The following is an 18629-nucleotide window of genomic DNA, read 5'->3' as shown; positions in this document are numbered from 1 at the left end:
TATAAAAGTCATATACACCCCATCTAATAGAACTGAAAAAAATCTGGGCATCATTAGTAACTTACATGTAGAACTGGGCGCCAAAGTTTAAGTCTGATAGTCTGAAAAGGATTAAACCTAACAAGAGAACATTCAGTGCAAATGAATATATGATCCCAATCCTGAATACTACAAGCAAACAAACCAAGGTAGCTAACTTTTACTGACTGCTCTCTGCACATCAGGTATTGTTCAAAGTCTGTAATTGGTACTGTCTCAATTACTCCCAGGATTACTCCGAGGAATAAGTACCACGATTACACCTATTCTTCAAGAGGCTACCTACTTTGCCAAGATCACCAGGCAGTCTGACCTACTGTACTCCTACTACCGCTCCAGAGACGGAGGCGGCCCACATAAAAGAACACTGCACAGCAAGCCTAGGGCTAGGGTTAGGGGAGTCCAAAGAGAGTGGACGGGAATTAACAGCAATACTTAATATCAATATACCTAATATTGATATAAATCTAGAACACTGGCAAATACAGTCCACTAAGCCCACAGCAAGTACCTTTTGGACTTAAATAGGATATAAGTAACAATTTGCTATGATATGAATACTTTCATTCTTGCATGAGCGTGAGAAGGAGCTTCTATCCTCATCTCTTCCCTCAGCTTAATTTCCCAGTTCCCTCTGTACTGGTTAAGGTGAACTGCTAGACAAAATCACTACACCAGCCTCTCGTTCCCTCAATTTCCAGTTATTTTACAATCATAAGCTACTAACAAGACACAAGTAAGATATTTTTGTTTAGTTCAGCAACCAAATGGCGGTGGCAGTAATAACGGAATCGTCATTTTGTGAGCAAAAGCAATCCTTCGTGGATTTTACCGCGTGCTCTGCCGTACCCTTTCATCAGCTGTGCGGCTGTGAAGTAGGCAGCCATGGCCTGGTCGTGCTCACTCTCCACTGCAAACGAGTGCCCGTACGCTACCCATGCAGGACCGTAAGTCTTCTCAAGTGTTGTTGCTTTGCTGAAACAAGAGATGTCATTCTAGTCATACCTGCATTCTTAAACTGTTTATCTTATACAAGCTGATGGCTTCGAGGATATTAGAATAAATGAGCTCTCAACACATTAAATACTTACACAACAACTGTGTTAATTCATTTGAAATAAAACAATGCTTAATAGTACAAGCAAAATTTTAAGAAATTTTAAGAGAGGTCCACAGCTTTTTAGGTACAATAACCCATTGGCATCCTGTGGAGAATTTACAAATATTACTTAATCCAGGAGCTTTGTTTCACTAATGGTGGTGGCAGCAGTATCCTTACCTTTAAAATATAATAATTTATATTTTAAATTATTTGGTTAAAATGCATAATGCTCAACTAACCAGAGAACGCCTCCCTATTTTTTTCCTAGGGAAAGATCCCTACATGTCATCCTCCTAGTTTTCCTAACAAGCCTGGGATACAAGCATTGGATCATTCCCATTTTTAAAGAAGAGAGGGTCAGAGAAATTAACTTTCCCAAGGAATTAAAGCTAGTTAAGTGGCAGGACTTGCATTAGAATTCAAATCTGGGTCCAAAGTTTATACACTTTCCCTTAGAGCCATTTTCTATTTTGTTCACGTGGAAGAAATCAGTTATTTTAATATTTTAAATCTCTAGTAATTCTTCCCACACTAACCATTTTTCTGTACTTGAATAATTGAATAATACTGGCTAAGGAGCTTGACTGGGCTGCGCGGAGTTCCTTAAGCCAAGACCACAGCAGATCCTTACATAAACCAGTTCACTATGCCAAGAATTCTGTTCTACAGTCACATTTAGTGATCCTAATCTCAGGTGGTTTCATGTAATTTTACAACTGTTAACAAAAAATGTCCTAAAAGGTTAACAGTATCTCCGTAAATGAAAAACAGGCTTCAAATTACATTATTATGTTTCATATTTCTTCTCATTTATAAATAGAATTTAAATATATCATAGGTTCTTAAAAAAGGTACATTGATTGATACAACTGAACTGCATCTGCTAAAGAAATCATTCTTTCATACTTTTAAATTACTATTGTATTAAAAAGAATGAAGAAGAAATCATTTCCTATAGGCTTATTACAGAGAGAGAAAGACAACAGATTCATACCTGAGATATCTTCTGGCATGTTCATTTTTATGACCAACCATGAGATAGTAGCATCCCACTGCAAACCAAGACACCTACAAAGTTCAAAATTTATCGTTGACCAAAGATGCTTAACTTGGAACTGGAAATCTCTAACATATTAGGCCAGAGAGTGGACTAGATGTCCCATCACATGTTCTAGCTCAAGTTATTCTAGTTCAAGTTAGAAACTTCTCTGAGACAGGCTGTCTATTAAGTCCTAGATGAAAAAGAACAGGTTCTTCCTCAGCGTGCCTTCAACGAAGTCCCTGCAGCATTCGACAGAATATGAGGTTCCTAAACACTTAGTTCAAATGCCAGCCTGCATCGTGTCTTCCCCAGCTTGACCCTGGCGCTAGCTGGCACCAACCAGGATCGACCTCATTAGCTGACTTCTCTTGCACTGGTTTTGCCTCTTTCTAAATTATTTTCACACTAGCCTAGGGTACAGATTCTTGTGTGAGCCTTAGGCCTTGATCCCTGACTTCTGTCTCTAAAGACATAGCTCCTGATTCCAGTTTCAATTTCTGGGTCCTGGCTGTGATCCACAGCAGTGCGGGAGACACAAGGATTCAATCACTACACAGTTCAGTAAGGTATCTTACACATGCAACATGAAAAAGCATTACTCCCAAGAGGTGAGAGTATGACTTTCACTTTTAACATTTTTCTGTATGTCAAGTATTCTAAAATAAGCATATATAGTTTCTATAACCGGAAAAAAAGGATTTTTGTCTTAAGCTATTATTTGAAGATACTTCAAAAAAGTAAAAAAAAAAACCTTCATGGACTGAAAAACTTAACGCTGCTTCTAATTATCATAGCACTAGGAGGTTCTCCTCCAACACCTTGAAATAAAACATTATTTGCTTGAACTTAAATATAAGCTACTACTTAAACACCATTTAAATACATTTTTAAGGTTCAGTAAAAAAAAAAAACAAAAAAAACCCTAAGAAAAAAAGGCATACATTTACTTACAGGATTACTAGGATACAGATCCACCAACTTATGAGAAAGATAGAAAAGCTCTACATTAGAGAAAAACAAAAAAAAAAAAATTATATACAATGAATTTTAAGATAGGACTTTCCTCCAGTTACAACTCTCCACAATCACACAGATTTTGTTCTCACAGTAGCAATTTCTTAATTTCCTTTCTTTCTACCTACTGAAATATACAAGCTGCACAGGGCAGTTGCTACAGCTGTTTCATTCACCTCCCCCACCCCCATTCCTGACCCCATAAATGGGTGCTGAGTGCTTCTAAGTGGCTGGAAAACCAGGTGGGTGGCACAGCACGTCATGGTGCTTAAGAAGTAATGTCTCAGCGCTTCACCTATCTCAAAAACTGATGTCCCCGACTCCATGGGCGTATTATGGACCATCTCAACCACCCACACCAATCTGAGTAACCAAACTTCCAAGTTTATCAAACCAGCAAGAGGATTTCTTCTTGAGTAAATAATGTGGAAGTCCTAACACGCCCTGATGACATTTCCTACATGCAGACTTGGACTCATTAACCATCTGAGCCACCCAGGCACCCCTCAGACTTGGACTCATTAGACCAGGACAGCCAGAGTGACTGCATCCACAACAAGCTCCGGGAGATGTGACGCTGCTGGTCCGCAGACCACATTTTGAGCAGCAGGGGTTTGGAACTGGAGTGTCTGGCTTTTTAAACTCCTGACAGAGTTCACTATTCAGTTTAAAAGATTTAAGGGCAAATATCATCCAAACATAACTGAATGTTTCTGCAATGTTAAAATATGAAAAGCACAAGCAAAAAAAATCTATCCCCCTCCAGTTTCTAAACGGTTACTGCCTTCTGTCTTATCAATTTTCTTATGGATTCTACAAAAAAAGGAAAAACGGAAAAACTGACCCTCAGTACTCTAAAGCTTATGAAACCTAAACCACAAACTACATTTGAGAAAAGGAGGCAGGGATAAAGAAACAGTGTTCTGGTGACATAACAGAATTGTGTCATTTTAATAAGCCTTTCTTACCCTAGCTATTACTTGTATTGGAGAATTCCATTATGTTGTCACCTGCAATCTCAATAATCCAGAATTTAGGAGACAAAATTTCCAGAGTTACAGAAATTTTTTTTTGTCTTAAAATTATTACTTTTTTAGGGGCACTCGGGTGGCTCAGTCGTTAAGCGTCTGCGTTCGGCTCAGGTCATGATCCCAGGGTCCTGGGGTTGAGCCCCGCACCAGGCTCCCTGCTCAGAGGGAAGCCTGCTTCTCCCTCTTCCGTTCCCCCTACTTGTGTTCCCTCTCTCACTGCGTCTCTCTCTGGCAAATAAATAAGGATTTTATTTATTTATTTGCCAGAGAGAGAGAGTCCACGCACAAGCAGGGGGAGCAGCAGGAAGAGGGAGAAGCAGGCTCCCCAACGCAGGGCTCGATCCCAGGACCCTGGGATCATGACCTGAGCCAAAGGCAGACGCTTAACCGACTGAGCCACCCAGGCGCCCCTCAACAATTACTATTTTATTTGTTGTTTTAAGGAGGCTCCACACCCAGCGTGGAGCCCAACACAGGGCCTGAACTCACAACCCTGAGATCAAGAGCTGAGTCAAGAGTCGGATGCTCAACCAACTGAGCCACCCAGGCGCCCCAACAATTATTATTTTAATTAAAAAAAAATTTTACCATTTGCTTTATTCAGCTCCACAAGTGTCCCTATATGTACAGGTAAACAGTTTGCATGGAAAGGATCTTTCTCCATTACTCTGAAAGTCAAAGCAACACATTTACTACACCAGCAACAGTACATGACAGAACATAACTCGTTAAAATTAGCTATGTCTAAATACTCATTACAGCATTATGTAAAATACTATGGGTTACAATACTTCTTCACTTTCTAATTCATCTTCAGGTTGGCACAGTTAAGGTAATGATTATCTTATAAATGAAAGGGAAAATTCTGGTTTATTTGTTAGGAATAAAAATAAACAGTATCACACATATTTATTTCAAATCAATAGAACTATAACCCATAAAATAAGGAATCCAATTATTTAGAAGGATTAAAAACAACATGAAATATTAAACAGATCATAAGCATTTGTCAATTAAAAGTTTTGTGAAATCAAGGATTTTAAGCAACCCCGAAGATCTGTTAAAAATAGCACGTGTGCTCACTTCAACAGCACATACGTTAAAAACAGCCTATGTAATTTAGCTAAGAGATAAGTTCGAATCGTGTGCACTTGAAAACTAGTATAGGAGATGGCCTGGCTAGTTAGTGAGCCTGACCGAGTACCCAGTATATAGAGGATTTTACCAGTCCCTACTTTAACAAAGAATGGATTTTATAAGACTACATGCCAGAATCGTATTTTCAAACTTGCAAATTATAAAAGACAGATGAGGGGCATGTCTATTCCCAAGGTAATGGAATAAAGCAACAGTGTGCAAAAACCTGTGTCTGTAAACTTTTAAGACAAGAGTAACCCCTCTAGTACTCCACAAAAGGTAAAGGCAACTTAAATTATCACCAATTAGTTCAAGATTACTCAAAAAGCAGTCCCACACCCTTCTTAGGTAAAATGGGACTGGACTCTATGCTCCTACACAGAAATGAGTAGATATACTTACACAGAAGTAAGCTTGTAGCACATTTTAAAATCACAGTTATAATAATGTCTTTCAGCTAAAGACACTACCACATCCAGATTCTCTTGCAAACCATCTACAGACTCGGGGAGGACAGTTTCACTAGGTTTATTATACTGCAACAGAGAAAGGTAAACATGAACTCAGTGAGCAGCACAAATCAAATGGCAGACTCAATTTGGTCCAAGGGCTCGGGTTTGCACAGGGCAGGTGTGAGCCTCTGGAAGCTCTAACTTCCTGTCTCATCTGTCCTCCTCTCAATTAGCTCAACTCTCAATTTTATCACGGAATTCCAGGGAGAAGTATTTTACAAATTACAAGCTCAGAAAGCATAAGAAAAAAATCCTCATTTTCATACAACATCATCCAATTTATGTGATAGTTCAATCTTTTAGTATAAAAGGAGTCCCTAGGAGAAAGACATGTTTTTGGAAGCTTTTTTAGGAATCCTATTATATATTTTAAGTAACCAATTTATTCTTGCAAATGTGCTAAATTAATAAAAATTAACTTTTAAAAATTTAACTAGTAAAAAAAATTTAACTAGTAACAGAGGCCAAATTTAGTGAAATATTTACATAAAGCAAATACTATGTTTTTACTTACCTTTTTTAATTTGTTCTCAAAGAGAAAGCGTAGCAATTCCTGTTCTTCAGTACAGAGCTTGCTAAGAGGTAGTGACTCAAGAAGTTCTTTTTCTTAAAAATGTTAAGAAAAAAGAATTATCTTCACAATATTTATGGGGGAAAAAACATCAGCAATGAAAAATATTCTTCTATAATTCTTGGTCTAAATAAATCAAACTCAGAATAGAAAATAACAAGATCAAAATGTACTAGAAAAACTAAGACAGTGGTTCCAGACCCAGGTGATGAGAACTACCTGGAGGGCTGAGCCATGAAGCCTTTTAGGCAACGCTGGTCATCACCAGATGCAAGGACTAACTGGCTAGTTTCCCAACCTCACTCTGTGTGGACAATTCTATCATGTTGGCTGTCCTAAGCACCACAGGATGGTTATAGCAGGATCTCTGATCTCTATCCACTAGATGCCAGTAGCAACCTCGGACTCCCATGCCCAATTTGTAAAAATCAAAAATGTCTGTAGGGGGCAAAATCAACCTGGCTAAGAACCACTGCACTAGGCTAAACTATGCTTGAACCCCATTAATACAACATCTCCACTTTCTCTCCGTTTCTTGCATGAATCCCCCTCACATTACTGCTCACATACTAGGTCTATGGTTCTGAGCCCTAGTTGTACCTTAGGGTCATCTGAGAGCTTTAAAACATCTGATGCCAGGGCCCCACCATCAGATTCTGTTCCACTTGTCCGGAGTTGGGACCTGCACACTGATGTTTTTAAAGCCCCTCGGGGCTTTGAACTGCAGCCAGGTTGGGCGCCTCTGAATCAGATCCTAAGAACTCAGTTTACACTACTTTAAGTCACTTCTCCAAAAGATGGTTTCATCACATCAAAACCCCTAAAGATTCTGACAGCAAGGGGCACTGTACACTACTGTCCTTTGCAATGTGCTCCACATTTGAAGATGCTAAGGAAGTTAATAGGTCTATTTAAACCTGCACATACTCTGCTCTTGATTCTACAGATTTCAGAGGAAAAAAATTCCAAACAATATTAATTGTGCTAAACATGAAAACACCTGAGTTTCCAAACCTTCTTGGGCTGTCAACATGTGATGTGATGTTAAAAGATCAAATGCTTCAAAACAGTAGGCATCGAGCTTCAAAGCTTCTTTGTAGCTATAAGTAGCTAGAGCTCGGTTATCCAGGGCATCGTAGATCTTCCCTCGTAGGAGACAAATAGAACTCTTTATCTGTTGGAAAAATGATGAGTCACACACTAAATCAATACTTCTAAACTTAACTTTTGATCAAGAATTATGTATTATCTGGGGCACCTGGGTGGCTCAGTCGCTTAAGCGTCTGCCTTTAGCTCAGGTCATGATCCTGGAGTCCCAGGATCGAGTCCCACATCGGGCTCCCCGCTCAGTGGAGAGCCTGCTTCTCCCTCTGACCCTCCCCACTCTCGTGCTTTCTCTCTCTCGCAAATAAATAAGTAAAATCTTAAAAAAAAAAGGAATTATATATTATATGAAGACTGAGACTTTTCTTAACATCTAAAAGGATTTGTTCCATCCCAACTGTCAGACAGTATAAATTAACAGAAACAGGAAAGCAAAGTAAAACTTCTCTCATCTATCTCTCCTAGACTCTTCTCATTTCAACAATCTTTTTTTTTTTTTAAAGATTTTATTTATTTATTTGAGAGAGAATGAGAGACCAAGAGCAAGAGAGGGAAGAGGATCAGAGGGAGAGGCAAGACTCCCTGCTGAGCAGGTAGCCCGATGCGGGACTTGATCCCGGGACTCCAGGATCATGACCTGAGCCGAAGGCAGTCGCTCAACCAACTGAGCCACCCAGGCGCCCTCATTTCAACAATCTTTATAGAGCACGTGTCACTACTACTTTGCTCCTTATCTGTTATGTCTCAAAGAGGGTAATGATTTAGATAGCAAACAGCATACAAATATTAGAACTCAGACAGTTTGACAGGCAGGTCTCAATGAAAGATTTGGAAACTGGAAAAACTGGAAAATGCAGCAACATAGCACAACGGTCGTGGATTTGTAGGACTGGACAGATCTGAGTTCAAGTCCCAGCTCTGATGCTTACTAGTGACTCCAGACAAGTTTCCTTCCCTCATCTAACTTACAAGGCCCTGAGAACTAGAGGCAATAGTTCTCTGCATAGCTAGTACACGTTAAGGTGTTCACACAGTAGCCACCTCACTACTACCATTAACAAGAGGATAGAGTAATCCAACTTATATTCCAGAGTCTGACCCTCAAGAAACATGTAACTAAACTTAGAGATGATCCAGAGACAGGCGGCTAAAACGGGTAAAGGGCAAAGAAAATTCATCAGAAAATCCAAACCTAAAAATATGAGAGGATATAACAAGCGAATCTTAGACCTATTCAGTACCCTATGACTTGTAAAAAAAAAAAAAAAAAAAAGTAATTTCATAAAATAATAACGTATTACAAATAAACCATGCATTTCTTAGCGGGTAAATTAATGGATAAACAGTCCAAAAATAGTAATGGTAACACCAAGCTCCCTCATAAACACCTTTCTTAGCAGAAAAATGAATGTGCTTCTTAGCACATAAATAGATATAACAAGAAGGCTGTTAAAAAAAAAGAAAAAAGAACAGTCCAGATTAATAATCTGTCTGTGAATATTATGTGACATTATATAATCTCTGCCAACAAGGAACTTGCAATTTCAGGCAGGTATGAAGTATACCAACTGAAATATACAAAATGACATAAATAGTAACACCCAACCACTCCCTGGAAAGAAGCAAACTAAGGTAATCAAGGTTTCATGGGGTAGGTGTTGCAACACAGTAAGATGGGGAAATGTTACTCCACCTGCAGGAGTAGTTTAACGTGTCAAATAGGAGAAGAAAGATCTCAAGTCAGCCTATTTCAGATTCAAGCATATGAGGACATAACTACAACTTCCAACTAAGGACTCAGAAATGTCTCGGAATCTTTTCGTGTTTCAGTGGCAAATAAGTTGGGAACCAAACTGTTCTAACATGGTTATACTCAAATAAAAGGTGATTTATGTTTGCCATGTCATGGGAGTAATTCTTACTGATGTTACTGAAGCATGCTTACTGCAGCATGACTTACCGAAGACTGTGACATTTCCCAGTCACTGGAGGGGTCTTTCAAGCCACTTTCATCCTTCAAGTATTTCTCAAATAACCTTTTGTTGATTGGCTCCTCCATATCAAGAATATCAAGAGCCTGCTGATGCTCTTTTGCAGCATACTGTGTAAAAACCAGAAATACTGTTCATCACCCGTGACTTCTAACACCAGATATACACACAAGTACTGTAGATTTTAAAAGGGTTATATATGATATAAAATATATAAAAATATCATACTCACTCATTACCTAAATTTAAAATGTAGAGTTTAAAATTTAAAATTCTAAAGCAGAATCTTCTTCATGCATGTCAGATTCCAGTAAATGGAGAATCAATATTTTATAGCAAACAATACTAAAGAAAAGAATATTTCCTCATGAAATACTTTACTAATCTGCCAAGCTCGATCACCAGAATCCTTACACATATGTAAGGGATGCATAACATTCACATAATTAAACTTTTACCAAAGAAAACTGAAACTGAGAGCATACTTACATGGCATCTAGCTGCAAGGTAGCGACATGCTTCATATAGCTAAGAGAGAAATTAATCTATTAAAAAAGAGATCAAGATAATATATACCCTCATTCTAAAAGTAAACTATAAGCATAAAATGAAGAAAGCTACTTTCATAATTTTTCCTTTTACTCTTGCAGAAAACCCAAATCCAGTCTTTTTAACTCATACTCGTCTTGGATCTACTGTTTACTAGGCACCAAGGATTCAAAAAGGAGTAAAGAGAGGCACCCGAGTGGCTCAGTTGGTTAAGCGTCTGCCTTCCGCTCAGGTCATGATCCCAGGGTCCTAGGATTGAGTCCTGCATCAGGCTGCCTGCTCAGCTGGGAGTATGCTTCTCCCTCTGCCCCGCACCGCCCCCCCAACTCCCCACTCATGCTTGTGCACACCACTCTCTCTCTCTGAAATAAAATCTTTTTTAAAAAAGGTACAATAAAAAAATAAAATGGTTAAAAAAAAAAAGAATAAGGATCTGCCCTCAAGGAGGTTATGGCAGGAAGACATAAACACAGCACTATGTAAGACATAAACTACATAAACTCTGAAAGAAGGGCATGAGAAATACTGGCCAGTTAAAGAAAACATGTGCAAGGGAGAGAAAAGTGAGAGGTTGGCCAGCATTCCAGGCACTGAACACGACCAGCTATCACATGTCCAAGGGACTGCAAGTAGTCAGCATGACTAAGGTGTGTGTAACATGTACTGGTGGTGGCGCTGGGTTCCACACAGACTGCAGAGAAATCATAAAGGAACTCTGGTGCCTACTGATGCATCTGATTTTACCCTGTAAGTTATGGGAGATCACTGAGTGACACTGTGAGTGCTATCACCAGGCCTGTGTTTGGGAAGACTACCCTTGTGATAGTTTATTTATTTATTTTTTAAAGATGTTATTTATTTATTTGACAGAGAGAGACATAGCGAGAGAGGGAACACAAGCAGGGGGAGTGGGAGAGGGAGAAGCAGGCTCCCCGCTGAGCAGGGAGCCCGATGTGGGGCTCCATCCCAGGACCCTGGGATCGTGACCTGAGCCGAAGGCAGACACCCAACAACTAAGCCACCCAGGTGCCCCTACCCTTGCAATAGTTTAAAAGATAGTTAAAAAGAGAGGGAAAGTAGAGTGGGAAAGATGTTACTAGAGAAAAGAGACAAAAGGCTAAAACAAAACAAATTAAAGACCTGACACGTATGAGCAGTAAAGAGATGGAAAGGAAGATCCATAATTTCAGAGTTATTTAGAAAACAGAATTCTCAAGACTTAGTGACTAGATTGGGGGGGGCAAAAGTGACTGAGATTAGGAATAAGAAAATTTCTCTTTACATTCAATAAGAAAAACTGAATCCTTTTAAATAATTTTGACATTTAATCCAATAACAATTTGAAAAGCTTTGGGAAGCTTTAAATTTCACACAAACACTTACTTTGTCCAGTTTTCGTGACCGAAGTGCATGAGCTGCTCTATGATATTGTGCTGTTAGGTACAGACACTGAGCCAACCAATAAATGTCCTGGGGTTCCTCTGGAAGGAAAAAAAAAAAAAACACATAATGGTCAGAGGTACAAGGAAAAATAAAAAGGTTTTTAAAATACAGAAATCAGAAAAAAAATTAGAAGTTGCCACTTACCATGAGAGAGTGAAGCTACTTTATCTGCCCAAAATAGAGCACTTTGATACTGTTGCTATATTTAAAAAAAAAAAAAGTAACTCCTGTTACTTCAATAGTTTTAAACAGATATCTAATATTATTAGAATGTTATATAGTAAACCAACATCTTAATATAATAATTGTTAACATGTTACAAGGGTCTACCAATCATACCTCCATTTTTACATCTCAGCTAGGTGAGTTTTGGTTCAGTGGTACAATAAAAACATTGTTGTAAGATCTTTGATATATACAGTTCTTAAGAAGGTAGGATTTCTTTTTAAACTTATACATTGGAAAAATGTTATCAGCAGGTACCTAAAACACTAGAAAATTAAACAATTCGTTTGTGGTATCTCCTCATTAGCAGTGGTTCTCAGTTCTTGAATGAATGCAACTAGGAACTCTGTTGCCCCTCAACCTGGGAAGAGGAATGCTTAGGGAATGGTTACAAACCTGCTCACCCGTAAGTGCCCCAAGGGTGGAAACCAGGCCTGTCTCATTCCTCACTAGTCCCCATTCCTCACTAGGGCCAAATAGAAAGTGCTCAGGGGCAGCTGTTCCATTCAACTGACTTACCAAAATACAACCCTCCAACGTACTGCAGGCATCTGGCAGCATCATTTCACATCCATTCTGAACATTTCATATCGTATATGCTTTTCCCTCCCCTTCTTGGTTTCCAACTTATTTGGAGAGTATAAGCTTTACAAAAACTAAGTGACCTTGCTGATTCTGGAGTCATTTCTTAAACACTGCTGTTCATTCAAAGGCAGTGCAGATACAGTTAACATGACTTTAAAAGTACTGACTCGACAAAACACGGTTATCTACCTTTAAGTTCTGCCAAATAAGAATTACAACTACACTTCTTGAACATTTTCTATTAACTAGCTAAATTCAAAGACCACCCTGCAACTTTCCTCCTACAGCAATCCTCCCACTTGCACTGAGCACCCACTCTGCCCCGGCAGTCAGGTGGCTGCAGAGCGGGGCTCTGAGCACGTGTTAGGCTCGCGGGGCGCCTAGGTGGTGTCCACTCCAGTGTTGCTCATCCTCCCAGCTGCACAGAGTGCTGGGGCGGGGGGCTTCACCTCTCCCGTCGGGGGCTTTACCCCAGGGCGAAGGCCCAGGCCCGGCCGGACCAAGCGCCACCAAGACCGCGACGACAGTCTCCCCTGCGGGCCAGCGCTCGGAGCGGGCTTGCCTCCCGAGCCCCGGGGCCCGCGCTCCCCGGGTCCGGCCGCCCACCTGGTCCAGGTACTGCCGGACGCGCTTCCGCAGCCGCTCCAGGTTCATGGCCGCGCGGCCGAGGAGTCCGATCGAGCGGCGTCCGCCGCCCCGGCGCGAGCCCTCCTTCCCGCTGCCGGCTGGGCGCGCCCGGAGCCCGCGCCGGAGCCCCCGCACCCGGTCCCGACCCCGCCCAGCTCCGCGCACCGCCCGGGATCTTCCGCTCCCGGCCAGACCCCGCCCCGGAAGTCCTCCGCAAACGCGTCCCCTCCGGCGCCGGAACCCGGGGTTGTGCCGTTGGTTCCGAGGCGTTCCCTTGGCCCTTGGGTTGCCGGCGGTTTGGGGGCCGTGGACGCTTTTCCCTCCCGCTCAAGGTCCCAGGTCGCGCGGCGCGTCGTTGTGTACGTGCGCCGTTCACTCGTATGCTGGTCCGGGGGGGGCGGGGGGCGCTCAGGGCGGGCAGCGGGGCGGTCGCAGACGGGCTTGGGGCGTAGGCGACGACGCCGGCCTCGGAGGGCCGAGGCCGAGTCACGGCGCGCCGCTGGGGTCGCCACGTGTCCCCGTCACGCTGCCTTGCGGCAGAACCCCCAGGTAGAGGAAGCTGTGACCAAAACCCAGGAAGAACTACAGAGGCTGGCCTACTGAGACCGAATCCGTACCCTGGAACGTTATCGTGCCGACGTGGACGCGCCTTCCGCTGGGCAGGGACCCCCTGTCCGTGCTTCCCTTCCGAGGGCGCCCCCACTGACCAAGCTCCGCTCGGCGTCCCCCGAATCCCTCTTTCAGCCATACCCGACTTTGGGACTTCCGTGTTCCGTTCTGCATCGTCCCATTTTAGCAAGAACCCCCCACCCTCTGTGTGTGCTCATCCTTGACTTATGCGCGAATTCCTGTATCCTCCCCCGCACCCTCCAGTTGCTGTCTGAGCACCCTGGCTTGCCTTCAGCAAGAATCCTGTTAGGTCAGTTTAGACAGAACCCCCCCCCCCGATGTTTACTCTTAATAATTTTCTATTCAGAGACCCCCGCCCTGCTCCTTGGCTATGAATTCCCACTTGCCTGTGGTGTATTCAGAGTTGAGCCCAATTTCTTGTCCTCGCCGCAGATTTCCACCATCAGTGGTCCCTCTACCTACGGTGATAGCTCCCCTACCTTGAATAAAATCTTCTTACCATGCTTTGACAAATGTCAGTTGAGTATTTTTTTTCTTTAACACCATGTGTATGAAATATAGTGGTTGTCAGGGGCTGGACTGAGGGATGGGCTTGGGCAAATGAGATTGCTGGGGATTACCACAATGATCTAAAATGGATTGTAGTGATTCCTGCACAACTCTGAATGAACTAAAAGCCACGAACTGTACACTTTAAATTTTACAGTATGTAAAATATAGTTCAATAAAACTGTAAAACTTCTTTGACCTCAGAGAGTTACCTCACAGAACAACCTGAGGTAGTGCACAGAACTTTTTTCAATCTATTGGAAGGAAACAGGTGTGTAAATACGTAAGTGCAGTGAACAAGTACAAAGATGCATGACTCAGGAAGGAGTGGAGGGACCACGAGGGAAGAGTCAATACTACCCAAGTGAAAACTGGGTGACACATAAGTGATGAAAATGGAGGTGATATAAGCTGAGCCTTTCCTCCTCATAACGAAGTTAAATTTTTTGAACAAAGGCAACGCATTCTCATTACCAAAAAAAATAATGTAGATGGATGAACCACAAATGAAGTCAAAAGACAAGAAACAAATTGGAAACCTACCATAAGATGCTAATTTCCTTTAGATGTAAAGCCACTATAAAAAGACCAATGGCTCGGGTTGCCTGGGTGGCTCAGTCCGTTGAGTGTCTGCCTTCGGCTCAGGTCATGAGCCCGGAGTCGGGATCCAGCCCCCACATTGAGCCCCGCATCAGGCTCCCTACTCAGTGGGGAGCCTACTTCTCCCTCTCTCTCTGCTCCGCCCCCCCCCCAAAACTTGTGCTCTCTCTCTCTCACTCTTGCTCTCTCACTCTCTCAAATAAATAAACAAAATCTTAAAAAAAAAGACCAATGGCTGGGGCGCCTGGGTGGCTCAGTTGTTCAGCATCTGCCTTCGGCTCAGGTCATGATCCCAGGGTCCTGGGATCAAGCCCTGGATTGGGCTCCCTGCTCCTCGGGAAGCCTGCTTCTCCCTCTCCCACTCCCCCTGCTTGTGTTCCCTCTCTATGTCTCTCTCTGTCAAATAAATAAATAAAATCTTTTTTTAATTTTTTTTGATTTTTTATTTATTCATTTGAAATAGAGAGAGAACATGAGCAGGGAGAGAGGCAGAGGGAGAGGGAGAAGCAGGCTCCCGGCTGAGCCAGGAGCCCGATGTGGGGCTTGATCCCAGGACCCTGGGATCGTGACCTGAGCTGAAGGCAGACGCTTAACCATCTGAGCCACCCAGGCGCCCCAATAAATAAAATCTTAAAAAAAAAAAAAAGACCAATGGTTCAAGAATTAAAATGGGCAAATGACTGAAAATATACTTCATAGGGAAAGAAATGCAAATAGATTCTAGACATGAAATAAAGCTCAACTTCATAATAAAAATTAAAATTATAGTAGGGTGTCACTTTTTATACATCAGCAAAGAGCAAAAAGATTGGTGACACTTGTTGGCAAGAGTGTGGGGAAACAGGCTCTCTCATATATTATTTTTGTGGGTGATGTTGGTATACCGTCCATGGTGAACAAGATGGAATGTCTTCCAAAACTAAATATGTACATACTCTGCCCTAATGTTTCCACTTCTAGAGATGCATTTTGCACATGTGCAGAATGACATGCTTTATGAGGATAGTCATCATAGCACTTTAATAAGGGACACTTTAATAACCTGACAGATAGGAAACCGATTCAAGAAGTCACAGTGTACTCACATAGTGGAATACCATGCAGCTATTTAAAAGAACAAGGTAGGGGTGCCTGACTGGCTCAGTCAGAAGAGCATGCAACTCTTGAATTCAGGGTCGTGAGTTCAAGCCCCATGTTGACTGTAGAGGGTACTTAAAAATAAATAAATAAACTTTGGGGCGCCTGGGTGGCTTAGTCATTAAGCATCTGCCTTTGGCTCAGGTCATGGTCCCAGGGTCCTGGGTTCGAGCCCCACATCAGGCTCCCTGCTTCGGCGGGAAACCTGCTTCTTCCTCTCCCGCTCCCCCTGCTTGTGTTCCCTCTCTTGCTGTGCCTCTCTCTGTCAAATAAATAAGTAAAATCTTTTAAAAAATAAGTAAATAAATAAACTTCAAAATATATAAACAAAATTAAAAAATAAAAGAACAAGGCAGTTCTGTGTACGGATATGGAACAATCTCCAACATATATTAAGGGGGGAAAGCAAGGTATAGGAAAGTGTTTCTCATATGCATCCATTTGGCTAAAATAGGAAACTAACTAAAGAATAGGTAAGAAGGGGGCACCTGGGTGGCTCAGTTGTTAAGCGTCTGCCTTCGGCTCAGGTCATGATCCCAGGGTCCTGGGATCAAGCCCCGCATCGGGCTCCCTGCTCTGCAGGAAGCTTTCTTCTCCCTCTCCCCCTGCTTGTGTTCCCTCTCTCGCTGTGTCTCTCTCTGTCAAATAAATAAATAAAATTCTTAAAAAAAAATAGGTAAGAAGATCCTTAAACTATCCCTTGGAGGACAAATCAGAAAACTGGCCACAGTGCAATGCCTTCTGGGATTGGCACTGGAAGCTATGAGAGGAGCTGTGAGAGAGGACTTTCCCTGGGTATCTTCTTGTGCCCCTTGAATTTCAGATCATGTCATGTATTACCTTTTAAAGGTAGATAAAACCTTTATAAATATAAAAGCCTAAGAAAGAAAGAAAATGCAGAGAAATGAAAAGAACATAAAAGTTCCCAAAAGAATCCTATCCACTCAAAAATTCTTTTCTTAGCACTTCTGTGAGTGATCTGCCATCTCCTTTTCTATGCATACACATCCACTGGTAACACATTCAAATTTTTTCTCCTGTATCTTTCCCTTCCATTCACCTCTTCCCAGAAACAATCACTGTCAATTATTGCTGAACACTTCACATCTCCTTTCTGTGCTTTGAATATACATATACACATTTACAAATATCTCTCTTTTTCTTTTCTACAAAAAAGGGATGATGTAATATGTAATTATTCTGAGAATTGCCTGGTTCACTGGTATACATTAGAGATCTTTCCCTGTCAGAACCTGCTTTGTTCTTTTCAACAACTGAAAAATGTTCCATGTTATATTCATCAGACCAGGCTCTGGGATATGATGCTACACAAACTAATGTTTCAGATCACACCTGAGTGTCTGTGATGGTTAATTTTATGTGTCGATTAGACTGGAGCATAGGATACTCATATCTTTGGTCAAACATGATTCTGGGTTTGTTCATGAGGTGTTCTGGATAGAATTAATATTTGAATCCGTAGACCGAGTAACGCAGATTGCCCTCTCCCAGTGTGGGCCTCATCTAATCCATTAAAGGCCTGAATAGAACGAAAAGGTAGAGGAAGAGAGAATTTGCTCTCTGCCTAACTGCTTGAGCTGAGACAATCATTGATCTTCTGCCTTGGGACTCAGACGCAGACTGGAATTCACACCATTGGGCCTTCCAGGTCTCCAGCTTGCCAACTGCAGATCTTGGGACTTCTCAGCCTCTTTAACTGCATGAGCCAATTCCTTATAATAAATCATATATGTACACACACACACACACACACTCCTCACTCTTATTGGTTCAGTTTCTCTGGGAAACAGATTAATACAATGGCCATTTCATTTAGGAAATCTTTGAGCTCCCCAAGTTGGGCTTATGTGTCCCTCATATACTTTTTAGTAACACTGTATTTTCCTCATAGAAACATGATTGTAATTGCCTGTTCATTTTTCCATATCACCCTGTAGTTTGTGTGTTCCTTAAAGGCAAATACTGTGGGAGAATGTGAGGAGAGGAAAACAGAATTTCCTCTATTAATCAAACCACACTTGGGCATTCAAACATTTGGCAGAGTTCTAATTTTGTTCCTAATCTTCCATTAGTACCTGAAATGAGTCTCACCAGACCAGTGTCACAGTTTGGCAGGGTTGCTTTCCGTCTAGAGGATCTAGGGAAGAATCCAATTCCTTGGCTTTTCCCGATTCTAGAGGGAAAAGCATGGCTTGCTTTTCGATCTTCCAATCTCTCTCTGACTCTGACCTTCTTGCCTCTCTCACTTATGGATGACCCTTGTGATTACAGTGCACTCACCCAAATAACCCGGCATACTTGCCTTATTTAACAACCTTAATTTAATCACCTCTGCAAAGTCCTTTGTGCCATTTGGGGTAACATTCACTAGGTCAGGAATTCGGTATCTTTGGGGCTGTTATTCTGCCCTCCACACTACCTAACCAAGTCAGCGACCCAAAGGCATGCCTTTATTACAAGAGTAAGAAAATATGGGTGGATCAGAGAAAATCCACCCTTCCTACATGAAACCAACTCAAAGTACATGGACCACCCCTTCCAGGATCATCTCATCTCTTTGTTCCAACACCATAACCAATGATTTACCCACTCCTTGCCAGAGGATAGCCATGGGGCTGGGAGGTTCAGATCTGGGGCAAGTTTCTCAACCTCTCTGTGCATTGATTTCTTCATTTGTAAAATGGGGATGATAACAGCTCACACTTCGCAGGATTGATACA

At 41.8% G+C, this 18629-nt stretch overlaps 1 protein-coding gene and 1 long non-coding RNA gene across 4 annotated transcripts in view; one reads left to right on the top strand and one right to left on the bottom strand.

Annotated features, from left to right (window-relative positions):
• The window catches only part of CDC16 (cell division cycle 16), a 29058-nt gene extending 15947 nt beyond the window's left edge, over nt 1-13111 (bottom strand). For 2 of the 3 annotated variants that reach the window (XM_081815263.1, XM_081815264.1), the window contains exons 1-12: nt 12952-13111; nt 11680-11734; nt 11476-11573; nt 10033-10071; nt 9513-9653; nt 7463-7622; nt 6392-6483; nt 5768-5901; nt 4817-4896; nt 3135-3184; nt 2136-2209; nt 889-1014 (exon numbers count right to left, since the gene is read on the bottom strand). In XM_081815263.1, the coding sequence (XP_081671389.1) occupies nt 889-1014; nt 2136-2209; nt 3135-3184; nt 4817-4896; nt 5768-5901; nt 6392-6483; nt 7463-7622; nt 9513-9653; nt 10033-10071; nt 11476-11573; nt 11680-11734; nt 12952-12999 (1097 nt within the window). In that variant the 5' untranslated portion in view covers nt 13000-13111. The remainder of the gene's footprint in view (nt 1-888; nt 1015-2135; nt 2210-3134; nt 3185-4816; nt 4897-5767; nt 5902-6391; nt 6484-7462; nt 7623-9512; nt 9654-10032; nt 10072-11475; nt 11574-11679; nt 11735-12951) is intronic. The other variant, XM_006749823.3, reaches the window with a different exon arrangement.
• A 34-nt stretch (nt 13112-13145) lies between these two features.
• On the top strand, nt 13146-14115 carry LOC115937959 (uncharacterized). Its single transcript, XR_004073169.2, has 2 exons — nt 13146-13331; nt 13513-14115. It is a non-coding gene; the product is annotated as an uncharacterized LOC115937959 (long non-coding RNA).
• The last annotated feature ends 4514 nt before the right edge of the window (nt 14116-18629 follow it).

This window comes from Leptonychotes weddellii, chromosome 3 (assembly GCF_054177405.1).
Source record: "Leptonychotes weddellii isolate Sample4059 chromosome 3, ASM5417740v2, whole genome shotgun sequence".
Classification (NCBI taxonomy): Eukaryota; Metazoa; Chordata; class Mammalia; order Carnivora; family Phocidae; genus Leptonychotes; species Leptonychotes weddellii.
Note: the sequence above shows the minus strand (reverse complement) of the source record. Positions and strands in the feature narration are given on the sequence as shown.